At 39.9% G+C, this 27,542-nt stretch overlaps 1 protein-coding gene and 2 long non-coding RNA genes across 3 annotated transcripts in view; 2 read left to right on the forward strand and 1 right to left on the reverse strand.

Annotated features, from left to right (window-relative positions):
- Positions 1 to 27,542, forward strand: part of STK4 (serine/threonine kinase 4) — an 82,023-nt gene that overhangs the window by 11,739 nt on the left and 42,742 nt on the right. The window contains exons 4-10 of the mRNA XM_038369516.2: positions 474 to 588; positions 1,156 to 1,320; positions 1,753 to 1,920; positions 2,999 to 3,136; positions 4,633 to 4,761; positions 8,414 to 8,600; positions 26,283 to 26,440. Of these exons, the coding sequence (XP_038225444.1) occupies positions 474 to 588; positions 1,156 to 1,320; positions 1,753 to 1,920; positions 2,999 to 3,136; positions 4,633 to 4,761; positions 8,414 to 8,600; positions 26,283 to 26,440 (1,060 nt within the window). The remainder of the gene's footprint in view (positions 1 to 473; positions 589 to 1,155; positions 1,321 to 1,752; positions 1,921 to 2,998; positions 3,137 to 4,632; positions 4,762 to 8,413; positions 8,601 to 26,282; positions 26,441 to 27,542) is intronic.
- LOC122456384 lies at positions 4,756 to 26,300 on the reverse strand. The gene is made up of 3 exons (XR_006275303.1): positions 20,939 to 26,300; positions 6,971 to 7,073; positions 4,756 to 5,620 (listed from the first exon to the last, which is right to left on the reverse strand). It is a non-coding gene; the product is annotated as an uncharacterized LOC122456384 (long non-coding RNA).
- LOC122456385 lies at positions 13,352 to 15,309 on the forward strand. The gene is made up of 2 exons (XR_006275304.1): positions 13,352 to 14,287; positions 14,411 to 15,309. It is a non-coding gene; the product is annotated as an uncharacterized LOC122456385 (long non-coding RNA).

The raw sequence follows: 27,542 nt of genomic DNA on the forward strand, positions 1-27,542 counted from the left end.
CATAAGAGAGAGTGTCATTCATAGAGCAGAGTAAGTTTATTTTTGGTCCATTTATAACTGTTCCATTTTTGACAGCCTTTGGCTTCTTTCTAAAGGACAGAGGGTCATTTTCATGATCTGATATGTTAATATAGAGTAGGTTATTGCTTCTTGGGCAGCCAGGCAGTAGCTGTAGATAAGATAAACTGATCTACTGTACTATAAAGACCTAACTCTTATTAGATTAGTAAAATGCATCATGTCTCGGAACTAAATTGCAGAACTGGGAGGAATAGTTGTTACGGTATTTAAGAGGAAATCCCCAAATGGAGGATATGAGCATTTCCTGCAAACTCTTGTATCGGCCTTAAGTCTGGGATCCCAAGTCTGACCCTAAACTCTTAGCATCTTTTTTGGCTGTGCTTTATATTGTGCTCCTATTTATAAAATTGCTTTCATCAATAATATCTGACTCTCTCTCTAATTTTCCATAGTTCCCATGTAGTCAAGTATTATGGCAGCTATTTTAAGAACACGGACCTGTGGATAGTCATGGAGTATTGTGGAGCTGGATCTGTGTCTGATATAATTCGATTACGAAATAAAACAGTATGTCTTTTTTCCCCTTATAATCCATATTTATACAATGTCATGTTTTAAGTATCCACTCTAAATATTACATATTCTATATTATAGTAAGTAGCTTTGTAGTAGTCTATGTGTAGTTCTTTGGTCTGATTTTTTCAGAGCATCCCGAGCTCTCATTAGCTGTTCTGTGAGCTGCAAGTGTCCAGCACTCCTGGAAATCAGGATATTTAGCTAGGTAGCTAACTTGATCCTTCAAGATTAATGTAATGTTTTCTGATTAAAATGATCTGTATGTCTGAAAAAATAGAATCCTGATTTTTTTTCAGTGCTGGGATTTTTATAGCTGATCTGGTCTAGTCACATTGGTCATGTAATAGCAAGTTACCTGTGAAAAGGCCATGCACACAAAATACATGAAGGGAGGCCAAGTAAACCAGTTGTACTGTGTATAGATAATACTGTATCTTGGTAATTGGAACTGCCTAGAATTTTCTGCTAGTTGGTATGGGAATCTTGTATTTGTATTTCAAGGAAATGTCGGTCTTCGGCATGAGATACCAATCTAACTGCTTTTTTTTTTTCCTTTAGTTGACAGAAGAGGAAATAGCTACAATAGTACAAGCAACCCTCAAAGGACTAGAATATCTGCATTTCATGAGGAAAATTCACAGAGATATCAAAGCTGGAAATATATTACTAAATACAGAAGGACATGCTAAACTTGCAGATTTTGGGGTAGCAGGCCAACTTACAGTGAGTAAAATTGTTACTTGGGTTGCGCATGTAGAAATTTCTCATTCAGCCTACAGGTACAAGTGAAACACTTACTGGAGAGATTATGCTAAATTCAATTGTTTAGCACTTGCATGAATGCAGTGCACATGCATTGCAGTGGGGCCCAGAGGAGGGACTGGCAGGCTGACACTCTGGTTTTCTTGTTCAGAGAACTAAAGCACCAAAACAGTTGTGTATAATACATACTGTAGAAACATCTGTTTTCTATTGAGTCCCCACACAGTTCTCCCAATGCATCTCAATCCTGCTGTGCAAAATTCCTTATTTCAGTCTTACTGAATAATTTTTGTGTATAATCTTTAGGGACAGTTATTTATTAATGAATAGCTGGCAAACTTGTTTCTTCTGCTTGCCAAATGGTCTGTTTTTCTGCCCCCCTTTCCGTTTTAGGATACCATGGCAAAACGGAACACGGTTATAGGAACCCCATTTTGGATGGCTCCAGAAGTGATCCAAGAAATAGGGTATAACTGTGTAGCAGATATCTGGTCACTGGGAATCACTTCAATAGAAATGGCTGAAGGAAAACCACCATATGCAGATATTCATCCAATGAGGGTAAGGACTGAGGCCTCTTCAAATATAGCTCTCTTGCAGAATGCAGGTAGCCTCTGTTGGTTGTTAGCTGAATAAACATTTTACAAGATGCTATCTAGCTTTTTAACCTAGAGAAAATGAGCAAGCTCTTTTTTTAACCTGTGCTTTTTAATATTTAGTAAAATGGAAAAAAATTATTCAAAGGAGAATCTGCCAACTGATTCTTTTGTGTCAAGGCATGTGAAATTACCAGGTTTCAGAATATGCATGCGTGGAAACGGGTAGTTTTGAGTTTGATCTAAAGCGAATCTTTTTGTCACAGCCACCAGTAAACATAATTTTTCAGGTCATCATCATAGTTTATTGGTCCAAAATCTCTGCCAAGATCTGGTGTTATCACTTACCTCGAATAGTTCCTTGGGAGTACAGCATGTTGCTAAAGGGCAGTGTGTCAGTCAGTGCTCCAGTCTTTGCTTAGGGTTTCCATGTTCGCCTGTGGGATCCATTCCTCTGCTTCCACTTGCTTCATATTGTTTCCAATCTTTGCTATCCTAATTCTCCCTAGATTTAGTGTACACCAGTGGTTTTTGTTCACGGTCAGTTCCTGTAAGGAGATGTTCTGAAGGAACAAGATCATTGGTAATTCCCATCATTTTGTTACTCCATTGCTTTCCAGCATGGTATTTTTGGGTATGGGATTTTTCAGAGGCAAACCTCTTTTTTGGGAGTTCCATCTCTTGAGTGGTGGAATGTGTCCATGTAGTGGGTATCCTGTATTACACACCTGTTTTTCTCTTTCCTTTTTAGTAAAGGACTTTTAATGGTTTAAAATAGCAAATGTCACCCTCTAGGCAAAATAGTGGTTTTGCCATAGGAGGAAACGTGTGGAGTACAAATCCCTTGTTCTCTTCGGAGGGGAATATACATAGCATTGGCATAAAGACTTGAGAAGCCACAGAGGGTTTTGGTACATGAATAACTTTGCAGGGGTCTGTCTCTATGCTCTGATCTATGTCTGCCTGTTCTGTGTCTTTTTTATCTTAAAGATTTCCAAAATCAGTGAACACTAGAACAATACTTATTTTATTTTTATTATCAGGCAATTTTTATGATTCCTACAAATCCTCCTCCAACATTCCGGAAGCCAGAACTCTGGTCAGACAACTTTACGGACTTTGTAAAACAGTGTCTTGTGAAATGTCCTGAACAAAGAGCAACTGCTACACAGCTTCTTCAGGTTTGGTATTTGTTACCCTCTGAAAGCATCCTAGGTATCGGAGGGAGTTCTTAACTAAACAAACCACAGTGCAGGCAGTGAATATTTGTGCAATTTGAGATGTTGGTTTCCCTTCATGCTTCCCCTGTACAACTTTTACAGTGTAAGATCAAGTTGCCTGAGGTTTTTAAACCTTTAGTTTCTTCCCTAGAAATTAGACCATCTCCTACTTTGTATTCCCATACTCATACACACACCATCTTTGGTCCCCCAGGCTTTTGTCAGTGTTTCAAGATTTTGAGAAAGAGAAATCCTGGCACTTAACTATTAAGCCATACGGTTTATCCCTTAACTGACCCTATGCTTAGAAAAGAGCCATATCTGATTATGTTAATGTCAAAGTCCTCCATTTCCTAGCTATCCCAATTTCCCTCTAGTTGTTCTGTGACATGGGTGGGCAGACTTTTTGGCCGCCACATCAGGGTTCCAAAACTGTATGGAGGGCCGGGTAGGGAAGGCTGTGCTTCCCCAAACAGCCTGGCTCCCATCCCCTCCCACTTTCAGCCCCCGACCCATCCAAGCCCCCCTGCTCCTTGTCCCCGACCGCCTGGGACCCTGCCCCCTGACAGGCTGCCCGCTTATCCCATGCTTATCCAACCACCCCCCATGTTCCCCATCCTCTGCTCCCACCCCCCCCAAACCTCTGCCCCCTCCAACCCCCTAACCCCTTACCATGCTGCTCAGAGCAGCATGTCTGGCAGCCATGCTGCCCAGCTGGAGCTATACACGCTGCCACGCTGCCCTCCATGAGCATGCAGCCCCACTGCCCAGAGCACTGCCTGCGTGGGGGCGTGGCTGCAGGGGAGAGGGGACAGTGGGGGAGGGCTGGGGCTAGCCTTCCTGGCCAGGAACTCAGAAGCTGAGCAGGATGGTCCCACGGGCTGTAGTTTGCCCACCTCTGCCTCAGAGGCTACTACTTACAGAGATCCAAGCAAAGCTAATCAATTTCTAAAGCACTCTCTCTGCGTTTTAATAACTAACCTTCCTTTTGCTGTCTTTGAGCTGATGGAGGTTACCTGCCCTCTGCACCATGTTAGAGGAGCCCCAGTTCTTTCCTCTAAAGTGCCTCTTCCTTTCCATGACAGAGGTGCATCTTGGTTCCTGAAGCATTATCAAGGGATTCTCTATGGCTTTTCTGTTGATCCTTTAGAATGTCAGAAGCAGAAGGCAAATAACGAAGGCAGACTGTTGGCCTCTTATTGGAAAGCGATAGCCATAGTGTTAACTTAGGTGTTACGATTTTACCTCATTTCTAGGTATGACAGTTCAGAAATAAAGTATGAATGCAGGAATTCCCTTTTAGTGTGACTCAGTATGGGGGTCTCATTCTCAATCACTAAAAGGGTAAATTATGAAATAAAAGTTTGTTTTTACTTGGTTGTGTACACCAACTGTAATTCAGCAGGCATAGGCATAGCTCTGGGTAACAGCGTTATAAAATATATCTACTTTTTTAGCATCCATTTGTTAAAAGCGCAAAAGGAGCATCAATCCTGCGGGACTTGATTAATGAGGCAATGGACGTTAAACTGAAACGTCAGGAAGCACAACAGCGTGAATTGGATCAAGATGATGAAGAAAACTCAGTGAGTGTTTAATGGACACAATAACTTTAAAATATTGATGCTGATATATGTGCGAGTAGGTGCCTTTCCCAAACTGCTCTAAAGTAGTCCACATATGTGGTAGAGTCTAAAATTCCTTCCTCCTGATTGTCATTGTTTGTATTATCGTAACACCTAGGAGCCCTAGTCTTGGATTAAGACCCCACTGGCTGCTTTAATACAGAAATTAATAATAATAATACTACATAGTGTTCAGCTCAGTCACTGATCCCAGCGTTGATTTGTTCCTGAGTTTTTTAGCTTAGGACTGCTCAACTCATGTCCTGTAGCTGCTCTCTATTAGCCCGCTCCCACCTCCTTTATATTCAACCATATTGAGCTATTTGCCTTAGTGATCAGCGGAATGTAGACACAACACCTACCATAGGACAGTTACTAGCCCAGGAAAATACTTTAAAGATATGTAATAAATTTGTAGAAGACTTCAAATACATTTTCCCGGCTGGATCAAGTTTTTCCTATAGTAGAGAGGCCTTTTGTTTGTAGTTTTCAGTGTTTTCTGTTTTGCCATATAACATAAGTATGTTGTTTTCTTCATACCGTCTTCCTGATTTAGAAACCCCTTTATAGAAATTTCATACTGTACAATAGAAACAGACACAAATTTAAGGTGAGGGGATGTGTGCTTTAACTTCTTTTGATGGTGTAGTGCTGTGAGCTTGAGTTCTGTGCTTTTTTTTCAGTCCAGAGTTGCTGACCAAGTAATTGCTTGTTCATATGCTACGTTTTGACTTTTGAATAAATGTTGTAATGTGAGTGGTGGTTTTTCAAAAGCATGTCAAAAGCCAACTTGAAGCATGCTCCGTCAGTTTCAACCTGACTGAATAAAATGGACAACAGACGGTTATTCTATAGAGCAAGCCTCTTCTGAAGCTAGATTTGAACAGCATGCTTTGCAGTGAAATATAGGTGTGTTAAATGCAGTGTTTCCTCACTGTGAAGTTAGGGCTGCATTGTGCTTTGGGATGGAAGTAATCTTTACTCACAGCGTCACCATGATATTGACTTTAAGGTTATGTGCAGCTGCTTATGTGCCTGAATTGTGATAGCATCACTGACAGCTGGTGCCAGATAGTTGGAGGTGGAGGGATTCCTCTAGTGTAAATGTTTTCCTGTGACCTCTCTGCCCTGCCACGTTACCGCTGCTAGAGGGGAAGAGCTACCAAGAGCTTCCATGGCACTGTAGGTTTTCTGCTGCAGCTTCTCACAATGCTGGAGTTTCTTGCCCAGCTGCAGTAAAACTTCATTTCTCCTCTCTCTCCCCCCTGCCCCCCCCATTAACTTTTGAAGTTCATCCTTTTCCCAGTCTTCTTGGTTTGGTGTTCAGGAGGTTTGGCTGTGAACTACCAGCACCCTTAATGGGACAGAGGCCTCAGACATGGAGGCGGCCAGTGTGCACTACCACATGTTGACCGTGATGAGACCTTGTATTGTAGCTCTGTGAGAAGTATGCGCGTTAGCCCTGTGACACTAGCTTGGATCACAAAGGCCACCATCACATATACACAGCAACTGGGGGCTTACCACTTATAACAAGTGGCCTTATGAACATCATGGATGATTTTTTTTTTTATGAAATTTACGGCAGTGTCAAGTATAGTTATTTCTCCCCCCACCCTGAATATACATGGCTGCTGAGTCCTACCCTCCCCCACCAAACTGCTGCGATTTTTTCCAACAGCAGGGAGGTAGAAGTGGGCATCTGTGTGCACTTGTCTCTTGCTTAGTGCAGCTCATAGCACCCAGCAGGCCTTGTGTTTGGAGCAATAGTTTGGGGGCGGACTGGATTTGGTGACCAGTTTTATGCAAGGCACAGTTGTCAGCACCACAACTGCTTGGAACGTATGCTATGAGCCCCACCGAGCACAAGGCCGTACATGCTCACTTCTGCCTCCTGAAACAAAACTGAAGCAATTTGTCCTTGTCCTGCTCCCTTCTGACCAGTGGCTTTAAAGCTGTACAGCTCCCGGCTTTTTACTGTGATATACCCAGCAAGCCAGCCTGCCTAAAGGCCAGTGCCTGAGTGTTGCTTTCTCTCTAAAGACTATGAACAGCATATTGCCAGCAGTTACAAATTACCACACTGCTCTTTCTAAGCAACAACCTTTATTCTTAAGGTAAACACGTTACAGAGAAAACAGAAGTTTCTATATGCATGCTTAAAGCTTACCAGAGGTCACCCCTCAGTCTTTCTGTCTTAGCAGGGCCCCGGGTCTTTGCAGACTTTCCACAAGGGTTGGGATCCCCTTTGCTCAGAAGGTCCTATCCATTTGCTGGATCAGAGAGAAGGTCAAGAGTCAGTTTAAATGCAGAGTTTTTATACCAAAAGCTCTTTCTTTGTCTGTTGGTCTCTAGAATACCGACTTTGAACTAGTATGTGCAAGCCTCCCTGGGGTTGGTACCTCTTAGTGTTTACAATCTGAGTGATTCACCTTAATCACCCCCGCACTATTTTTAGTTCGTGGTGACGCTGTGCAATCCTCCTCCCTCTGGAGTTTTGTACAGTTCCTGGCCCACAATGATACATGACCCAATCATAACTATCATACAGTATGTTCTCCCAAAGATACTGTATGGGATTGCAATATCTGTCACAATGTTAATATGTGGTAATAAATGGAAAAAAATATTCTCTGAAAAGACTGGGTTTGATTTTAATGTACAATTCTTTTCTTTTTTTTTTTAAAGGCTTGCAAATTTAGTTTATTTCAGTTCCTTAAGTGTTTATCACTAGTGATAAACACCTATCTTAAATCTCAGCTTCTAAAGTCTGGCATTATCTCTTTTTTGATCTTCAGCATGCACATACATGCTATAGACTAGACTGAATACTGCTGCCATCTAATAACTGTTCAGTGATCTCTAGATCATTTCAGAATGGGGTTTTAGTTCAAATATATACGGCAATCTTTGGGCTTGTCTCCACTTAACATGGAGGGATGTTGGAGGGATTGATCCACCGGGGGTCGATTTAGTGGGTCTAGTGAAAACCTGCTAAGTCGACCGCTGATCGCCCCCCATCAACTCCAGTACTCCACCGGAATGAGAAGTATAAGGTAAGTTGACGGGAGAGTTTCTCCCATCGACCCAGTGTGGTATAGACACCACAATAAGTCGACCTAAGTTCACGTAGCTGGAGTTGCGTAACTTAGGTCGACTTAACCCCATAATGTTGATTTGCCCTTAGAGACAGTAAGGGCTGAATGAGTATTGCGACTTAATTACTCCTAGTGATAGGCCACTGGGTCAGGGCTCAGATGCCAGCTGGCTGTGTTGGGATGCTTGTACTGCTAATACCACTCTTACATAGTTAAGTGGAAGACTTCAGTCTGCAAAGTTGTCATCCCAGTATATTTCTAACAATAGATAAAGCTAGAGGAAAAGGGATGGAGAAGATCTTTCATTACCCATTTGGGAATAGGAAGGAGAGAAGAAAAGGCATAATTTGTTACATCTTGCTGACTTTACAAAATTTTTGTAAGACTCCAAAGAACTATTGGAAATTGGTACCAATTCCCTTTGAATGTTGCCACTCTTTTTTATTTAAAAAAAAAACAAAACAAAAAACCCAAAAACTCTAATCAGTAAATGCATGTCTTGCATCCTCCTACAGGAAGAAGATGAAACAGATTCGGGTACCATGGTGCGGACAAGTGGAGATGAGACTGGTACTATAAGAGCTGCCAGTACAATGAGTGATGGAGCCAATACCATGATAGAGCATGATGGAACCCTGGAATCCCAGCTGGGTACAATGGTAATAAACACGGAAGAAGAGGAAGAAGAGGGGACCATGAAGAGTAAGAACTCCTTATTTTTAATGATTATATAGTCCCTAATTCACACACAGATGAAAATGCAAAGTGATTGAAGTGGGGAAAAACACATGAATGTATGTGGTCAAAAAGTACAATGAGGCCATAGTAGGATAAAATGTCAGCAGAAGGGAGAAAGCTAAATTAACGGAAAGTTAAGATTATTACAATAAATGTCTTCTGTATGGCAGCTAAGGATGTTTTAATTACAGTGAGTAATGGCTTTCAGCAAGCTGCTCTGCCAATTGGACACATTAGTTTTATGGTAATTTTATGTACTTTCACTATGCTATTTATTGTAGATACTCTTAGTATTGCTCTAACTTCCCTGGACAAAACATACTAAATAATTATAAATTACTAGTTAAACTCCATCCTGGGTTTTCTAACTTTGAATTCAGTTAATGGTTTTTCTATTATGACATGTCAGCCTCACTTCTCATTTCTAAAGAGATGTGCTGTCTGAAGTTACTAGGTGCTCTCTGTTGTCCTGGTTCCACTCATTAGATGCAAGCATTTTGTTAAAGAGATTTCACTTCTAAAAAGTAAAGTAGTATTGGTTATTTGTATTGAGTGTGCCTTAAGGGTTCCCAATCATGAATCAGGGCCCATTGTGCTAACTCTTAACAAAAAGATGATGCCTGCCCTGAAGAGCTTGCAATCTGAGTAGAAAATGAGACAACCGGTGAATATATCATACAGGGAGAATGCAAGGTAACAACAAACCTTGAGATTTTAAGGAGGACAATGCAATGGCTTTGCAGATGTTTACAGGGAGTTCCTCCCAGGCATTGAGGTGACATGGGAGAAAGTGCAACAGTACTTGTTTTTTAAAATATAAAGAGTAGGTGATGAAGAATGGTGTTGTTGGAAGAGCAGAAATGGCAGTCTCTACCTCAATAATGTACGGTATGATAGGTAGGATGGGAATAGGCCGTAAGGGCCTTAAGTGAAGATGTATAGCTTGTGTTTCAGCAGGGAGAGCCAGTAGACAGGAGCAAAGAGGTATGGGTGATGTAGGAGAAGCAACAAACCAGGAAAACTACCTTCGCATTAACTTTTTCTATGGGTATAAGTGGGGCAAGATTGCATTGACCTAAGCTGGAAAAGAGGTGGTTGCAATAGTTGAGGTGCAGGATGGGGAGATTAAGCTGAGGGCTTGGAGAGGAAAGGCTGCATCTTAATGATGTAATGCAGGAAGACGTGGCAGTTCCTTTTCGCTTACCTTTTAAGCTGATATGGTGATACAGACTAACGGTTAATTTCTTCTGTGATTGTATTTAAAACATGATTGTTTGGAGAAATGCTGGTTCAAATGGGCACCTCTTTCAGCCTAATCAGGAGTTGGGGAGGTTCACTCTCAGCCTGACCTGTGGAAAATTTTCCTTGTTGTGGGATTTTCATGACCCAAGTAGACACCTGGGCTCCATCATCTGGAAAACACTTGCTAAGCATAGTAAACATTCTGGGGAGTGACAAGTCAGTCCTTGAAGGAACTGGATCTCAGCCTGCTTGTGGCTTTAAAGATGAACTAGATAATGGAATCTGACTAATTGGCGTGTCTTACATTTGCACCACTCCGTTCTTAGGAGGCGGCTGCTGCATGAGCTTCAGCTCTCAGATGGCCCCATAGGTTAGCACTAGGTACAGTGGGTTTCAGTTAAACACTGATACAAGTTATCTGGGAAAATGTCCCTCCTTTTTCAATAGGCGTGATCAGATTTGTTCAAAATGGAATCTCCTTTGAGTATTACAAAGGTCTTGTGACTCATTGTCACTTATTCATGACAGTAATGTGAGTACTTGGGGACTTTGTGTAGTAATGTGCATATTTACCATTAATAATGCTGGAGGCCTATTTACTGTCTGGATCATAACTGATTCCATAGTGATGTGGAGCATCAAAACATAACTCGGTTGCTGCAGGACCTATACTTCAGTCCTCTGGTTGTGTAGTCGTTCTTAATTTACCTCTTCTCTCTCTGTTGCATGTTATCCTGATGTAGACATTTTGTAGAAAGTTTAACTATAGTGTGTATAATCCATGTGGCATACCTGTGCTGGAGGCAGAAACTTTTACAAATAATTAAGCATGGTGTGGTGGACCTACTGTCAGCTTTACTGAATTTTAGTTTGCTCTGGTAACCTTGTGTGGGGAAACAGGTGGTGCAGCTCCACCTCTAACAATTGTAATAGGGACATATGGTCCAACACTACCTTCCTTACTGTTCAATAGCTGCTCCCTCTAGTTCGAACGATTTTTGACTGCTATTATTTAACCTTTAACACCGCATTTTAACCAATTTGGGAGTCCATCTGATTTGTTTCATTTTGAGAAGTTCATTAACAGATCTGTTTTATTTCACCACCATTGGAAAAACCTTGTCCAGCATTTGAAGTACCTGTTGGAGAACTGTATCTCTTAGCAGCAGCTTCACTTACGCTAAGCTATAGATTGACTTCATTAGTCTGGGTGATCTGCTGGAAGTTCTTCCTTGCCACACAACCTTTTCTTTTCAGCAGCTGAGCCCTCATTTCTGGCCTAAAATGCCCCCCCAGGAAAGGTGAAGTCCTTTGTTACATGTGGCAGGCAGTGCTCTTTCTACTGGTTTCATCGAATGGTATTCTCAACAAACAGGAAACAAGAAGACTGCAAGACAAGATTAGTACTAGCAGTACTAGAAATGACTCGTAATTGAAAAGTTTTACACATGGAGCATTTGCATGAAAGAAATGTAGATGCAATAGTGACCTTGGGACATAAACTATAAAATGTATCCATGCATAGCTTGTTTCAGAGTAGCAGCCGTGTTAGTCTGTATTTGCAAAAAAGAAAAGGAGTACTTGTGGCACCTTAGAGACTAACAAATTTATTTGAGCATAAGCTTTCGTGAGCTACAGCTCGAAGTGAGCTACAGCTGCAGGAGGGTATACGCTCCTCTATTCCTCACAGATTGACTTGGAAAAGGGTCACTTTGGATGAAGCAGGGGACAGTGACAGTGCTGAATTGGAAAAGTGTGAAGAAAGGGAAAAATCTCTTCCTTCCTCCCCCGATTAAGAACTTTTTCTCATGGAAATCCATTCCTGCAGACTTGGAGTTTTGACAATACTGGAAATATTTTATAGATGCTTCAGTGGGCTATGGTGTACATCTTCAAACTCCATGGTTGTCTTGCTCCTCAGTGCTCTCACATGTATGAGCTACCAGCGTGGTAATGGCTAGAATGTTCGTTTTTTATAGGGAAGGTTTGTTTCTTCCCCAAAGGAAGTTTTTCCTTCCTTCCTTGCATCTTAGCATTGTTTCCAAGGGCTGCACTCGTGATCTGAGTTTAAGTCCTCAGTTACTGAACTCCCATGGAAACAATACAAAGATTTGTGACTTTAGTAGGGGGTGCATTGGCCCCTTCCAGGAGCGGCATGGGGCCAGGGCAGTCAGGGAGCCTGCCTTAGCCTCGCTGCTACGCTGCCCGAGGTAAGTACTGGCAGGAGGCTGCACCCTGGCCTTAAACCTCCTCCTGCACTCAAGCCCCATCCCAGAGCCAGCACCCCAAACCCCCTCCTGCACCCCTGCCCCAAGCTCAGCCCAGAGCTTGGTCCCACACTGTGAACCCCTCTGCCCAGAGCCCGCACCCACTCCCAAACCCCTGCCCCAGCCTGGTGAAAGTGAGTGAGGGTGGGGGAGAGAGGGGGATGGAATGAGCAGGGTGGGGTTTTGGGGAAGGGGGATTGCCCTTAAATTCAAAGTGATCTTGGGTGTAAAAAGGTTGGAGACCACTAGATTAGACCAGCTAAGAATAATTGGGTATAAACATTATGCAAATCACTTAGGAAGAAGTACTTTTCCCAGGAATTCCTTAGTTCTGTCAAATGAAAACTCTTTTCCACTTGATGGCTCTTTAGACTCACCATCTTCTCTTGGTGAAGACAGTTTTTTCTAACAGAAGAGGGAGCACATAGTAATATGCTTACAAATTGATATAGAACTCTGCAAACTCTGGCTTTTCTGCTGAAATTTCAAACTTTGGCAAATATTGATTAGCCATAAGTAACGGGAAGTCTGCTTTTATAACAATGGGAAGAAAGGAAACGGAGTTATCAAAGCTGACTTGCATTTCAGTGTTAGCATGACTGAAACGGGATAACAGTCTGACAAGTTTCAGAGTAGCAGCCGTGTTAGTCTGTATTTGCAAAAAGAAAAGGAGTACTTGTGGCACCGTAGAGACTAACAAATTTATTAGAGCATAAGCTTTCATGAGCTACAGCTCACTTCATCGGATGCATCACGATGCCACAAGTACTCCTTTTCTTTTTGCAAATACAGACTAACACGGCTGCTACTCTGAAAACTGTAAGGAGAGTGATCACTTAAGATAAGCCATCACCAGCAAGGGGGGGGGAGAGGAGGAGGAAAACCTTTCATGGTGACAAGCAAGGTAGGCTATTTCCAGCAGTTAACAAGAATATCAGAGGAACAGTGGGGGGTGGGGTGGGGGGAGAATAACATGGGGAAATAGTTTTACTTTGTGTAATGACTCATCCATTCCCAGTCTCTATTCAAGCCTAAGTTAATTGTATCCAGTTTGCAAATTAATTCCAATTCAGCAGTCTCTCGGAGTCTGTTTTTGAAGCTTTTTTGTTGAAGGATAGCCACTCTTAGGTCTGTAATCGAGTGACCAGAGAGATTGAAGTGTTCTCAGACTGGTTTTTGAATGTTATAATTCTTGACATCTGACAAGGAGAGAGATGGAAAATCAGGCATCTATGTACAGTAGTTTACTATAATTTGCCCAAGAAGATGTGGCAAGGGCTGTTTAAGGTGAGAATACCAGTTGTTCACAAACAGAAAACATACTGAGTTTTTCCTTTTAAAGAATCTGAGTAATGTGGCTTTTCAAGGGAGCAGAAATCTAAAGCGTTTTTTGTTCTAAGAAAAAAGCCTGTGATCAGTCTTTCACTTTTGAGTATTTCCCCACACCTCTGCTATCACTTGTTAACTATTCACTAACTTCACACTAAAGGAAGAATGCTACCAAAATTCTGTTTAAACTTGGATGGAAGAGGGAATTGCTCTTTGTGAATTAATGTACAATTACAAAGTTGAACAATGCTAAACCCCTTCATTTTTGGCCTATTTCAGTTCACTTACCATCACTTAATTCACCTTCACCTCAAAAGTTTGTGGTCCTTACAAACTGAAAATAAATAGTTCTGTCCTCCAATTACTCTCTGTATAGAGGATGTATGTGGTAATTTTACTTTCACAGATGAAACACCCAACTTTAAAACCAGCATTTATTTTGTGGTTGGGGACATCCTACAATGGCTACTGCAGTCTTAGCATCTAACCAGAAGAGGGAGCTCCAGAACAGGCTGCTGGCAGCTGCTGCTTGAATTGGAAGATGAGCTTCTAAACATTTGGAAGTGTCAGAGGACTTCCTCAGTCTGAGGAATGAATTTGAGGTTCCCGGTGCAAGTGACGACGTCACTTTTGTGCACACTACTTTCATGTACATGTACATTTAATGCCATAATTTCAAGAGGACCCAGAGCAGCTTGGTTTCATTCAGCATTTTTGTTCTTGCTGTCAGAGTACCTACATTAAAAAAAAAAAAAAAAAATCTTCAGCACAGTTGGTTTGTTGATTTCATCATTTGGAAAATTACCATATCAGGTTAGTGAGCTGTAGCTCACGAAAGCTTATGCTCAAATAAATTTGTTACTCTAAGGTGCCACAAGTACTCCTTTTCTTTTTGCGAATACAGACTAACACGGCTGCTACTCTGAAACATATCAGGTTAAAATTTAGCTTAAACTCCTTTTCCTTTCTTCTTCACTCCTCCAATAGAATAATATTGAATTCCTAAGTGCAGCCCAGTGCACTGTCCGTATTAATATTCCTTTGTATAACTGTTTCTTGGGGAGATGGCTAGGCAATAATCTCTTAGGAGTTTGCAAATGCCTTTCCTGTGAATTGCCTCGAATGCTCCATTTTTTTCAACTTATTTCCATGTTAATGTTCTCCTGAAGTTCAGTTAAATTGATTGAGCTATAAAAAGCCATCAAACCAGCAGCAGAACTCTTTTGAGGAAGGATTTTTCAAAATCTTAAATGGGTGAAATAATGGTATTTTTAATGCACTGGAATTGGAGAATTTTCATTAATTCATATATTAAGTGATCTATCTTTCAACTGATAACTGGTATAGCAAATCATGGTAAAGAGTGTTCAGGTGAATACAGTATGAAGATCTAAATTCTTTTACATAGCAGCAGTGGTAGAGTAGAATCTTCCCAGGAACCTGAAACTCCTGTGTGCTTAAAACTGGTTCTTGTACCATTTAAAAGAAACAAAACAAAAAACCTGCCTTTTAAATGAAAAAGGGTCTGAGACGCATTGAAATGTCATATTGAATACTAGGCTTTCTATGGAAGTTCTGGGAAACAGTTTCCTCTAGCAGCTCATACTATGTGTGATGAAACTTTGATAGCCATATCTTCTGTTCTTAGATGAAATTTTTTTTAAAAAGGATTTGATCATTTAAATATACTAGATTTTAAATGTACTTGTTATGTATAGGGTTGAATACAGAAGTACCAAAATCCATCATGTACTAATTTTGGCTGGGTAAATATTTTACAATTGCTTGGTTGTTTTTCCAAAGAGATACTCAAAACAAAATATTCAAACATTTGCGCAAAAAAAAAAAAACCTTCCCCCCGCAAAAGCCCCCCAAAACAAACATATCACTAGATATCCTAGTCTTGTGTACTAACCCTTGAGTCTTTGATTTTTTGAGAACTGCAACTATTTAAACTGCACTGCTACACATCTTTTTGTTGTTGTTGTAAATCCATTAAGAGCTTACCTGATATGAGTTTAACTGCTTTGGAGCAACCTTTAATTTTAACTTTGAAAAGCTAGCCTTCTGAAGCACTAAGGAAGGGCACTCATTTGTAATATAAGGAGCTCTTGTTCTGCTCAGAGACTAGGAGAATTATTTCAGTATAGCCACCACAAATCTTTTTATTGTCCTTTCTTGTTTCATCTACTAAACTACACTTCAGCTAGCCATGAGCTCAAATTGCAGTGGGGAAAAAAGTTGTCATTTCCTCTTTAATGATAAATTTCACTAATATTCATGCAATTGATAAGTGTTTGTATTTAATTTATTAAAATTTCTTTTATCTACCAGGCTATTTGTGTGTGTATGTTTGTCAGTAGACTTATTTCCTGCCATTTGCTAGTATTCGTAGTGCTGGTAGACACTATTGAAAATCTTGTCTTATCCACATCTTGTTTGTATTACTTGCCCATAAAATGGGTAGGACTTGAGATGAGGAAAACTGGTACCTTGGAGATTTTTAGGTCTAAAGAGTAGAAGCATACCTGATGTGGAAGGTAAGGTAACTATACTGCCTTCTTGGGCTGTAAGCATAAGTGATCATAAGTGAAGAAAGAACTGGCTTGGTCAGTACTTAAACTTGCCCTGTCTTTCTTAAAAGGGCCTGTTGTTGCGGCATGTGAGCACCAAACAAAACATACGATGGAACTGGAGTGTCCCAGGGTGTGTCTTGTGTATGAGCATTTTTTGTATACAGATGAGTGAGGCTCTTTATTGTAGCATACAAATGCAGCAGTGTGGAATTAGCAGCTCTAATAGCGCTATGCCCTTGTCATTTGGATATGATGTAAAATATATCTCCGTTTGTGATTGTTAAAGATCCTCTAGCACTCCTCGCTGCGTAGGTGCATTAGCTTCAGCGTCTTAGCTAGATTCCAAATCCAATGATTCCATGAATTCATCTGGAATTTCCAGTTACACTTGAAATCTCTTCCTATGTCCTAAGCTGGCAAATGCTTGTGCTCTGTTAAGAAGCCACCTTCTATTCTAGAGATGGCAGCATTTCATTTATGAGTGAAAGTGGTGTATGTGTGCGCGCGCTCTGCAATATTTTTAGGTGAGGAGCCATCTGAACATGTTGTAGTCTTGTGTTAAATGTACAAGATATTGATATATTAACTTACTTAAAGTGAAATATTTAAGTGCCAACATTCAATAGGCCTTTCACTAGTTAAAGTCTAATTTTTCATGTAAAGCAATTACTTTTCTATGTAAAAACTGTAATTTAAAATGCACAGCATAATTAAATGTGGGTGGCTTAGAAGGCACCCACTAGGTTTTACTCTCGGTTATTGTTGCAAATGAATAAAGCATTATTTATCTATACTTATGAGGCAGCTCTAGGTGGTTTAATGACAGTCAGTGTCTGAAGTTGTTTAGTTGCCTGGTATTGAAATGGATGATGTGGTTATTGCAGAAGTATGTCATTGACATTTTTCTGCTATTCTTCGGAAGATGGTTTTCCATAACACTACTTCCGGTTCATGTATTAGGTTATTGAGTTTTCAGTGGTATAGCTTTATATCTAAAGTGACCATTTAAAAGTAATTGGGACATAAAGCATTATTAGCAATATGTCCTCAGATATTGTGATGAGCATTGTATAAATATCTAAATTGACTAAACACTTCCTTCCCCCCTGCTATACTGTTGATGCATGGTGAATATAAGTGTCCACAAATGAGAACTTTCTTTCAGTACTGGGCATGTTTCCCTGTGGTAGTTTATATTCCGTATTGCTTTTCACCTTTATATAAGCAGTACTTCTGGTGAAGATGACTGCTCTTTGTTTGTTTTACTTCCCATCTGTGCAACAGGAATATCGTGTCATGTAGCTGTGAGTGCAGTCATGTAGACTAGCAGTGGGAGTACATATACAGCCATTCTGGTGTTGACAAGAAAGTGGTGTGTGTTTTAACAGTAGAGTAACAGTCTTCTAAAACACGTTGAAAGAAAGAGTACTTGTGGCACCTTGGAGACTAACAAATTTATTTGAGCATAAGCTTTCGTGCGCTACAGCTCACTTCATCGGATGCATTTGGTGGAAAATACAGAGGGGAGATTTATATACACACACACACACACACACACACACACACACACACACACACACACACACACACACACAGAGAGAACATGAAACAATGGGTTTTATCATACACACTGTAAGGAGAGTGATCACTTAAGATGAGCCATCACCAGCAGCGGGGGGGGGGGGGGGGGGGGAAAACCTTTCATGGTGACAAGCAAGGTAGGCTATTTCCAGCAGTTAGCAAGAACATCTGAAGAACAGTGGGGGGTGGGGTGGGGGGGATAAATAACATGGGGAAATAGTTTTACTTTGTGTAATGACTCATCCACTCCCAGTCTCTATTCAAGCCTAAGTTAATTGTATCCAGTTTGCAAATTAATTCCAATTCAACAGTCTCTCGTTGGAGTCTGTTTTTGAAGCTTTTTTGTTGAAGGATAGCCACTCTTAGGTCTGTAATCGAGTGACCAGAGAGATTGAAGTGTTCTCTGACTGGTTTTTGAATGTTATAATTCTTGACGTCTGATTTGTGTCCATTTATGCTTTTACGTAGAGACTGTCCAATTCGATCAATGTACATGGCAGAGGGGCATTGCTGGCACATGATGGCATATATCACATTGGTAGATGCGCAGGTGAACGAGCCTCTGATAGTGTGGCTGATGTGATTAGGCCCTGTGATGGTGTCCCCTGAATAGATATGTGGACAGAGTTGGCAAAGGGCTTTGCTGCAAGGATAGGTTCCTGGGTTAGTGGTTCTCTTGTGTGGTTGCTGGTGAGTATTTGCTTCAGATTGGGGGGCTGTTTGTAAGCAAGGACTGGCCTGTCTCCCAAGATCTGTGAGAGTGATGGGTCGTCCTTCAGGATAGGTTGTAGATCCTTGATGATGCGTTGGAGAGGTTTTAGTTGGGGGCTGAAAGTGATGGCCATTGGCGTTCTGTTATTTTCTTTGTTGGGCCTGTCCTGTAGTAGGTGACCTCTGGGTACTCTTCTGGCTCTGTCAATCTGTTTCTTAACTTCAGCAGATGGGTACTGTAGTTGTAGGAATGCATGACAGAGATCTTGTAGGTGTTTGTCTCTGTCTGAGGAGTTGGAGCAAATGCGGTTATATCATAGAGCTTGGCTGTAGACAATGGATCGAGTGGTATAATCTGGATGAAAGCTAGAGGCATGTAGGTAGGAATAGCGGTCAGTAGGTTTCTGATATAGAGTGGTGTTTAAGTGACCATCGCTTATTAGCACCGTAGTGTCCAGGAAGTGGATTTCTTGTGTGGACTGGTCCAGGCTGAGGTTGATGGTGGGATGGAAATTGTTGAAATCATGGTGGAATTATGAGTTATCCAATCGGAACTTGTCACTCTTTCCCCTTTCTGCTTTTCTCTCCAATGCCTTCATGTATTTAGTCCAATGACTAAAGCAAACAAGCTGAGAGAGAAGAATTCCCTGTCAGAAAATCCTGTGGTGGTGTATGGGGAGGAAAGCAGCCTCTGTCCCTTCATTTGCTTTTGGGCTAGTATAATATTGTTATAGTTCTTAATAAAACATACTAAAGGAAGATGTCAAAAAGGGTGGTAGTCAGTTTAACTAACCTTCTTGCATCACAGAACATGCACAGAGCCTTTTCTCATTTTATAGAAAGATTCCTCTATCACCTGTACCATAGACCTTTTTGTGTCATTACGAACAAATATTCTTTCTTGAATGAATATAAGATACTTTATAGTTTACAAAATTAGTTTGGATGCTTTGAATTAATTGTAATGGTTCTCTGTTGCTTTGCATTGGTGGCAGGACCCACCAAGCATGGTTTAGATTTCATTTGGGACTGAGAAAGTTCCTCATAATCGTGAGAAGACTTATCAGTGTAAATTTAAGGAGTTGTGAAATGCTGCATGCCTTGCACTTCATGTGGGTGAATTCCAGTTCATGTTACTAAAGGGTAGGAAATTAATTAATGGTGGAATACATTTGCCTCTTTCTGCTATGCTGAATGAAATGATGCAGTTCTGTTACTCTTTATTAGTTTCTGTACAAATTATCCCAAGTGGCTTTTAAACTTCCATTATGGTTCTCTTGAGGAAAAGCTTGATGCAAACAGAACTACAATTTCCATTTGAAATTTGCATATTAGGCATTTATTGTATGTAATCATTGGGCACTATTATTGTTAAATGCTTAGCTTAGACCTTTGAGTTAAACTATAAAAGACAGCAATGGCTTTTCTGATTTTTAAAGTTAAAACTAACATCACTTGATACATCCTTGCAAAGTTTGATCAGGAGCTTTTCTATACAGGAACTCTGTATTCCTGGATGTGGAGCACCATGATCCTTACTTTGGGTCTCTGCATGCTATCACAAAACAAATAGTAAGTTATGTCCAAAGACCTTGGTGTACATGCTCCTGCCACCCTATAGCCCATTATCACAAATCATGCACTCTCTGGAACTTAATTGTAGTCTTCTAGTAGCTTGTCTAGATGCTGCAGGATCTAGGATTATGAGCAAACTAAAGTCTAACAAAGTCAGTCAAGTTCTTTCCTAGTACTCTAGTATGTAATTCCAGAAAGTATGCCCAACTACTCAGATTTTGTCAAATTTTTTCTCATTCTCAGTGGATAGGCATATCAAATAGTTTGATGCAACAAGGCTAAGCCATGATGAAAGACAGAGTACAAGAAAAATACTTTGTATTTATGATCTTTTATCCAAGAATTTCAAAGCACTTACCTGTGTGTAGTTGGTCGGAAAACTCCAAGATAATCCTGTGTTGATAAGTTCCTCCTATAGAAGTTTGTAGTCTAATTAGCCACTGGTGATATCATTTGTCTCCAAAAAATACAGTCTGACTTAACAAAAACAATTAATGTCTTGACAGTTTATGAACTAGTGCAATGTTTGTGCATTTGGGCATTCAGCACTTCATGGTAATGTGTAAAACAAAATAGCTTTTTATTCTCAACGTTTTTAATTTAAAACTTTTCTATTAAGTTTAGAGGAAAGAATCAAATTTTTGTTTTGATAATCTTTAGGCTTCCTATCAGGAAAATATACACATGCTCAATATCTAACTTCGCTTATGGGGTTAGTAATATTGTATTAGGGAACATTTTATGGTTTTAGATAGAATTATAGTTCTGTACATGAACATGTCCATTAGCAAACTGGCAGGGCTGTTTTGATTTTAAAATCTTAATGTACGTGCAGTGCAGTTTCTCCAGCTCTGATTTGGAATGAGGAAAATCTACATGCTTCAGGTATAGGTCTCTTTAAAACAGAACACGGATTTAAAGAACACACAAGAGGTTATAGATTACAGGTTTCAGAGTAACAGCCGTGTTAGTCTGTATTTGCAAAAAGAAAAGGAGTACTTGTGGCACCTTAGAGACTAACAAATTTATTTGAGCATAAGCTTTTGTGAGCTACAGCTCTTGAAGGAATGTGTACTTCTATCATAGCCAGTAACAGCTCCGGAACGTGCTTTCACTATAAAGAGGGAAAAATAGTAAAACAAGGATTTTTTTTTCCTATTGCATTGGTTTCTATTTCCCATTTATTTTAATAGGAGAGAAACATTCTTGTTACATTCATAGTTTTACTACTTAGCAAGCTTACTTGAATAATAGGGTTGAATTTTCAAAAGCATTCTTCCTTGGCCTATTTCTACTCCTATTGAAGTCTTCTGGTTTTGGAAAATCCTGTTCAAATGCCATTAGAGTTTATTGGGCAATACTAATGAAGATTCAAAGCAGTGGCTATTTACCAGACACAAGGCTATGTTTAATAGTAATTTTGAAATTAATGTTAATATGGAGTACTTTGTATAGCACTGCTTTAGAATTCTCATCTTTGGGTGTAAGGGGGGGGACTTGCCATACATGATTTGTGATCTTCCCTTAACCTGAGCAGCCATGGCAGTGACATTTCACTGCTATTCTTTTTTAACATCTGTCCCAAAATAGATTTTAAACATTAATATTTCTCAATTTTCAAAGAAATTATACCAACAGCACAGTTGAGTGTGTTCTTTTTTCATAGTTCGTTTTTGGGTAGGGATTCTGATCTTTATTCTTCATTTGGCAAACTTTAAAATAATGTGCTATGAGCACTGATGGTGCTAAATAAATATCCTAAACATGTAATAGACTGGTAAGGCTCCAACAGAGCTGTTGTGTTCCATTTTGTAATTAATATGGCTCCTAAAATGACTACATATTTAAATGATGAAACATTAACAGCTCCAGAGGAGCTGTATTGATTCATTTCCATAACAGGCTTTTTTTTTAAGGTCCTAAGTATATATGCTTACATAAAGAAGTTATTCCAGTCTGACATGCATAATGCCCACAGTATAACCAGTAGTGATTCTCTATCTCTCTCTGCACTTTCACTTCTGTTAAACATCAATATTTTGATATCACCCTGTAATACTAGGAAATGTCCCATCTAGTCTGGTATTTTCCTCCAGTAGTGGCCAATATCTGATACCCTTCTTTACAGAACCAGACTTAGTTTTTAGTTTCTTCTTCAGTTTCTATGAAAACCTTAAATGGAATTAAACAGATGAACTTTGTATTGAATTAATGATGACCTTTCTGCAAAGCTGGCATCGATGTAAGTCAGGATTACAAAAATAAATCTACCATGCCAGAATGACATTGACTTGGTGTATTGTCTTTCCTTCTCAAGGAGCATTTCTGTCAATCTTGCTAAATAAGTAACCTGACTCTGAAATTATAGTAGCAATTAAAATTTATAAAAATCCCCAGAGCTGTGCTAGATTTGTCATTTTACAGTCTTTTTCCATTCATCATTTCTTCATCAATTTAGTAAACCTGCATCTTAATCAGTTTAATAAATTATTCCAGTAAATCAATATTTAAGGTTAAAAATATGTCCCGTACAAATGTACTTAATTGGTGGCTATTAAAGACTGAAGGTTATTGTATCTCTCAAAGGACAAAGCTGACTTCATGGTTACTGGTGGATGAGAAGTACAGTACATGCTTTCTTTTAACTATTGTAGAGTTATCAAAATCTAACCCAGAAGCTGCTTGTAGTCATTTGCCTTTTATTTATATCCTTATGTTGCTCTTCTGTGTGGAAACAGAAATTTAGTTGACTAAACATCAGAAATGTGTAATTTTGGTTTCACTGAAATTACCAAAGGACCCTCCCATGACTGAAGTAACTAGTAATGTGATTGACTGCACCTACCCACGGATGTTACTATGAGCAACAGTTAGTTGGTGCAGAATAAAATGTTACTGTTCTGGGAAGAGGGAGATTTTTTATTTTATTTTATTAAAGGTTACTTTCTGAATTTAATTCCTGCAGTACAGCAACTACATCTAAGCAAAATTATCTTTCAGGAAGAGTATAAGCTCATGAAAATCAAGTAGTACTCTCTGAAGGAGTATTTAAAAATGATTTTTTCAAACCACTAATTTGACCATTATAATATAGGTTTTTAAAAAAGAGCTCCAGACCATGTGTGTGTACACACAGATGAGTTCATGCTGCTGCCTCCTCATTCTTGACATTTCCCTTATTCGGGGTTGGCGACTCTTGTAGCCTTCTTCTAGGCTGTCATGCAGATTGGTCTCTCTGGAGTCCACTGATATCCGGTCTGCGTACAGAGTCTTTGGTCTCCCCATTAGCCATCTTTCGTAAAGAGCCATCTTACTTATATAACCCTTGGGTCTCCGCTGGATATGCCCGTACCAGTGTAGCCCCGCCTCCTTCAACTTGTCCTCATTTGGAGCTACTCACATTAGGCCTCTTAAATCTCATTTCGATTACTATCCTGTATTGTCCAACATGAGTTCATGCCTATTCTACAAAATTCCACCGCATAAAACGTTGCTCTGTATTCATTGACTTTAACATTTATAATGTGCATCTTGCTTCTAACAGTATCTTACAGTTGCATAGAATGAGTATGCATAGAGTGTCTTCACTCTCTAAATAAATGTTTTGTCACTGCAGTGGTAATTAGATTTCTATACTACTTCAGTAATTATCCCCAATAGCACAATATTTCTCTACTTTGCAAACATATTTCCAGACTGACCTTCATGCTGTCTGTCTGAAGGTGGCTTTGTTGATCTGATTCTGTACAATGAGGCTTTTTAAAAAAGGAAACTATTGCCAGTGGTAGAATAAAATAATTTGTCTTCACGTCTGTTATGATGCAGATGTGTAAGCATTTATTTTCATCCTTCAGCTGTTTGCTGGCTCAGGAAAGACTACAAGATATCTATTGCAGTGATGCTTAAAGAGTTCTAATGATATTTTCATATTATTTGTACAGCCATCCCTTTGTCTCTATCAGTATCTGAAGCCAAGGATCATGCTAAAATATCTTATTGCTTTATAGAAGTTCATTTTACTCTATATTTAACACTTCTGTAAACACACAAGATGTCCTTAAAATATCAAGTTGGTACAAGAATTCAAACCATTATCTATTAATAATCAAATAAAATCTGGAAATGAAGTTCTACAATATATGATGTCAGTTTTACTTTAAAGAATTACTCTTGTGACTAAACCATGTATGGATTTCCAGATATCAAAAATAAAGCACCAGTTAATAGCGTACAGTCTCTTGGAAAATTTAGACCTTTGACAAGCTTATGTTTGCACATCTCCAAAACGTGAAACTCTTTGCCAAAGATTGTCTTATGGACGTCTGGCAAATCACTTAAGAGACTATTTTATATATTTTAAGCCCCATTTTTTATTAGTTTTAGCAATTATACTTTATTCACTTGTATGGCACTTGATGGTGTAATCTTAACTACCCAGTCTAGACCTGGCTTATATTTGGCTAATTTTGGTGCCATTTATACTAGCACTTGACCTGGGGTAACTGTTGTGGGAAACTGAATTTATGAGTTGCTGGCTTTTATGGATATGTGAGACTTGACTTCTGTAATGCTTAATGTATTTAGACATGATAGATTTATTGCATTGTGTAGAAAACTGTTTTTTATCACAATGAAATAACATTCCCTTTTGAAAACAGGGTATTCACAATAGGTTAGTTGACTTGCTCTTCTAACTCGTATGTAATGTGCACAGAAACCATATGCAGCAATTTATCATAAATGACAGCAATATTGCATTTAGCTGTGAATAATCTTTGTAAATAGTTTCAGTTTTCATGATCCTAAGGTGTAGCTTGCTGCAATAGTATATCTTCTGTACAAGCATATTTTTATTCTTATGCTGAGACTCTGTACAAAGTATTATCTGCATTAAACCTTGTTTGTCAGCTGGACATAAATTTAAATACATATTAAACAACATCTGAAACTGCACCAGTTGCACTAGCAGGTAAGTCTTAAATTTGACAGTCCTATCCTTTTATACTGTCAAGAATCCACATTGAAACTTTTGTCAATATTTTGTTACTTCTAACAGTTCTTGTATTGTTTAATTCCCACCTGCCCATCCTCCCCCCCCACCCCCAAGGTGCTTTGAGGCTACAGTCTGTTCACTTTTTGTCTCTTTTCCCTTGACTCATAACCCCATATGGCATCCTAATGATCCTTCAACTGAGGAAGGCTGGGCTTCTCCTAGATCCCATCTCATCTGTACCTCAAATCTCATCCGTTTCAAACGGCATCAGTGTCCTAATTGAATGTGTGGCCATACACTTCCACTTTTGACATAAGATGAGCAGGGGTGACTGTGTGCTAGAGGGGATTGGTTGGGTGAATTCATGCTTAAATGTACACAGGTCCACGGGTGCTGTAACAATATTTATAGTGGGGGTGCTGCTGATGGAAACCATGTATTTGATGGTGTTAATACTTCAAGCCAAGGAGTGTGGCTGCACCTCTAGTTCCAGCACCACTGCACAGATCACATTAAACCACAATCCAAATGTAAATGTGGCTGAAGGAAGGCAGGGCATGTTACCATCCTTATTTCTAATCCAATCTAACTTGTGTCACCAAGTAGGAGAACCTGTATTTGACTAAGGGAAATATCCTAGCAAAAGAATCTGGTAGAATAAGTGTTTTTAAAATCTATTTCTTCCCGACCCCATGCATACCTTTAAAAAATTAATAGTCCCTCCCCACGCCTTCAGGAAAGGACAGGGTATGTAACCCGTTATACAAAGGAACTTACAGGGGCTTTCTTGGAGTGTGGTGGCAGCTGGCCTTCTGTACTGTTTCAGACAAATGGAAAATGTAGCATGTTCTCACTTGTTTTAAAAAAAAAAAAAAAAAAAAAAAAAATTTGGTTCTGATCTCATTCGTTGTTGAACTTTAATTTATATCCTTTTTTTCACATTTTGTAATGCATACAACCTAGTTTGTAATAAATAAGCTGGCATCCAGCTGGCTGAAGTCTGTATGCAGCTTCTAGTGCATATGGCTCAGTCACTTAGCAGTTTGTTCTGATGGATTCGGCACAGGTCTAACAATCAGAACCTCTGGACTTCTAATCCTGGCTTTGATGCAACTGGCTCTGTGGTCTCTTAACCTCTCTTACAGATGGAGAAACAGGCAAATGGGGATAATACTTCTCTCACAGTAATGGCGTGAAGATTAGCTATTTGTCTAATGCTTTCCAAATAGATAGTACTTTGTCAGCTTTGCCAAATATTATTAGTGAACTAATTGCTTGAGACAGATTCTGTTTGGTGAAATATAAAATGCTCTAGTTTCTGATTTTTACAGAAGTGACCATTGTTTTACCATTTTTTTTTAAATATTTCCAGGGAGTGATGAAACAATGCAGCCAGCCAAACCATCATTCCTGGAATATTTTGAACAAAAAGAAAAGGAGAATCAGCTCAATAGCTTTGGGAAGAATGCATCTGGCCAGACAAAAAATTCCTCTGATTGGAAGGTACCACAGGATGGAGACTACGAATGTGTAAGTATATACTTTGAAATGGCCATCTTAAAGGTTTTCTGTTAATCTTACTGTAACAGGTTTCTTATTTGGAGAAGGCACAGTAGAATCTCAAAGGTACAAACACTAGAGTTACAGACATACCGGTCAACTGGCCACGCTGTGGAACCGGAAGTAATCCTGCAGCAGTGTGGGGAGAAAGAGAGACTCACTCACACTCTCTCTCTCTCCCCCCCCCCCCCACAGCTTCAGGGCTTTAGCTCTGGGGTTTGGGCAGGGGTTGGGGCTGCAGCGTGAGGGGGTCAGGGCTCCAGGCAGGGAGTGGTGGTACTGGGGCTTGGGGCTTCAGCCCTGCAGCTCCTTTCCTGGCTTCAGCCCTGTAGGGGGCATAGCGGCTAGGGGCTTAACTATGAGGGGAGCGCTGGTTTCAGCCCCACTGCACCCTCCTTCTCTCCCCCCCCCCCCAACTGAAAGCAGGAGCAGGGCTGAAGCAGAGTTCCAGCACTCCCCCAAGGTCTAAATCCCTGAGTTCTAGTGCTTCTGAAGAGCAGAAGCTCTCACACGCCCCCCCACCTGGAGCTCTGATTACCCTGCACACCACCCTGTGGCTGCAGCCCCAACGCCCCCTTCCCCTCTGCCCCAGCATTCCCCCCCCCCCCACCCAAGCGGCTGAAGTCCGTAACATCTTGTTCAGAATTAAGGACACTTCAAAGTTACAGACAGTCTCCATTCTTCAGGTGTCCGTAACTCTGAGGTTCTATTGTAATAGAAAGTCAAGGAGAATTTAAATGCTAACTCATTACAGTCTCTGACTGGGTATATTTTTCATGTAAGAACATCTAAGATACTAACAAACTTTTTGTAATTTTATTCTTTTTTGTTTGAAATGCATAATGGCTAAAATATAACCAAAATTCCACATGGCTATTGGAAAATATTAATCCTTAATGTGTAGTGTGTGAATCAGTGTTGCCAAATCTCATGATGTGTTTATCTTAAAGCTTTACCTCTAGGAGTCATGTTATTTGCAAATCTCAGCCTTCATATTTTTTTAAAACAAAAGCTATTTCTAGCCTTCGTAGATAGTAATGGAGAAAAGCTGGAAAATGCAAACCTTAATGTC

Source organism: Dermochelys coriacea, chromosome 13, assembly GCF_009764565.3.
Source record: "Dermochelys coriacea isolate rDerCor1 chromosome 13, rDerCor1.pri.v4, whole genome shotgun sequence".
NCBI lineage: Eukaryota > Metazoa > Chordata > Testudines > Dermochelyidae > Dermochelys > Dermochelys coriacea.